The sequence below is a fragment of the Pteropus vampyrus genome, unplaced genomic scaffold (assembly GCF_000151845.1).
Source record: "Pteropus vampyrus isolate Shadow unplaced genomic scaffold, Pvam_2.0 Scaffold2735, whole genome shotgun sequence".
Classification (NCBI taxonomy): domain Eukaryota; kingdom Metazoa; phylum Chordata; class Mammalia; order Chiroptera; family Pteropodidae; genus Pteropus; species Pteropus vampyrus.
Window position 1 is genome coordinate 6,719 of NW_011891516.1, and position 2,034 is coordinate 8,752.

The following is a 2,034-nucleotide window of genomic DNA, read 5'->3' on the forward strand; positions in this document are numbered from 1 at the left end:
CTGAGAAGAGGCGATGTGAGCCTCAGGGAGGGAGGGCTCCTTGGTTGTCAGCTGCCCCAGGAGGAGGCTGGACCCCGCTCCTAGAGGCTGGGGCGGGGGCGCTGGCAGGCAACCTAGCTCTATGCGCCAAGGGATGGGCTCCCAGGAGGCAGAGCTTGGAGCTGTTGCTGGAGCCAGCTGTAGGGACTCCCTGCCCACCTTCCAAGTCGCGGCCACTTCTCCCCTTGGCCCAGGCCCCGAGAGGCAGGTATGCACTCCCATCTGGAGAGAGGCAAGGAAACCTAGTGCCCGAAAGAGAGAGACTGGCGAGAGAGGCGACTGGGCCTGGCCCATCCTCAGAGCAGAGCGGCCAGCTGGGCCAGGCGGGGCAGGCCGTCTGGTGACTGCTGTGAAGGCAGCGGCGGCTGCCCTCAGGCTGGGCTGCGGTACTCACCAGCCAGCGGCCCGTGCTTGTCGTTCAGGGCCTCGGACAGGTGCTTAACTCGGAAATCATGCTCGTGACCTAGCGAGACGTCGGCCGCACAAACACAAGCAGCGTTTATCCAGGGGCCGGGTGGGCTGCCCCTCGGGGGGCTGGGAAGAAGCCCTCGATCTCCGGGAGTGGGTATGAGATGGGGGTTTGGGGCAGGGACACCAGAGAGGGCTCTGAGCCCCTCCTCTGCCTCAGACCACCTTGGGAACAGCCGTTTCAAGCCTGACTTGCAGTGCCTTGCACCACCCCCGGGAGCTGGTTTCCCCGAGCCCAGAGGCCAAGAGAAAGCTGCAAGGACCGAGGGGTCTGAAGAGCTTCCAGCAGCTAGAGACCCAGTTAGGGAAATGTCACTGCCGACTGAATGGGGACGCCTTCTCTCGTTGGTCAGGCCCCCCAGGGTGGGGCTGTCCTTCCTCTGATAGGAGAGACATGGCCTCCCATAGGCTGCCCGTCCCCATGCTGCACGTGGGGGTGCAGGGGGTGGCCAGGAGGCCTGGGCCGGCTCAGTCCTGCCACTGCTGGTCTGAGCGTGAAAGGGCTGCCCGTGACAAAGAACCTTCTATGAGTTCAAACAGGAGACAAGGACAGAGACAGGGAAGGGAGGGAGCGGGAAGCGTCGAGGAGGGCAGAGCTGCCATCAGCCAGACAGGATCAGGCCAAGGGCCACGAAACCTGTCCCTGCACCTGCCACAGCGAGGGGCACAGGGACACGCCGTTCCCACCCGGCCCCCTTCTCAGGGTTTCTCCCGAGGCCCTCCTGGGGGGCTGAGGCTCTGCCCTGCCCCGCGAGTGAACACATGGTGGAGGAGGAGGAACAGGAGAGGAACACGGGGTGGTTACCTTCCAGAGGAATGAGGTTAGAGCCCCCCTTTTTCCCATCTAGACCATGCTGGGAATACTGTTTCAGAAGGTTCTGAGCCTTCCGGATCGTCCCTGTCACCAGAGCCACACAGAGAGGAGATAAGAAGACCTAGGAAATGAGTGAGAGAAAACAGCAGCGGCCCTCCACCTGCCCCCCGGCCCCGCCCCCGGCCCCCCGACAGTAAGCGCACCCAGGCACCGTCTCCCGCAGCAGGCCCTTCCCCAGGACCGCCAGAGACCCTGCGGACAGAGAGGAAGGAACAAACACATTTCGCTCTCTCAACAGACCTCCTGATTCTGCTATGGACGCTCACTGTTCTATTTCTGAGCTCATTTTGGGAAGCGCAGAGGGTGAAGATGAGGTGGACGAAGATCCACCAGCAGCAGCCAAAATAAAAAGTCCTGCCGAGTGGCACTGAGATCAGAACACATGAGGGCCGGAGCAGCTGGTGACGAAGCTCTCACACCCCGAGGGCACGACCAGGTGGCAGAGCCTGGGGCACCTCGAAGCCGGGAGGCCTGCACCCCTCCGTGAATGCCAGGCAGAGTTCTCTGGGCATGCTCAGTGCTGGGACTCGGCCCACAGCAGTCACTGGAAAACAGTGCCCAGGAGCTGGTGAGGCGGGAGAGGGCCTCCTGCGAGAACAGTGCCTGGGACGGAAGGAAGGCGTGGAGACCCCGAGGGAGCCCGGCCCCACGCG

At 63.3% G+C, this 2,034-nt stretch overlaps 1 protein-coding gene across 3 annotated transcripts in view; it reads right to left on the minus strand.

Moving 5' to 3' along the window:
* Positions 1–6: 6 nt before the first annotated feature.
* Positions 7–2,034, minus strand: part of LOC105310379 (exocyst complex component 7-like) — a 4,587-nt gene continuing 2,559 nt past the window's right edge. The window contains exons 2-3 of one of the 3 annotated variants that reach the window (XM_011386566.2): positions 1,313–1,405; positions 7–502 (exon numbers count right to left, since the gene is read on the minus strand). In XM_011386566.2, the coding sequence (XP_011384868.1) occupies positions 411–502; positions 1,313–1,405 (185 nt within the window). In that variant the 3' untranslated portion in view covers positions 7–410. The other 2 variants (XM_011386565.2, XM_011386567.2) reach the window with 2 other exon arrangements.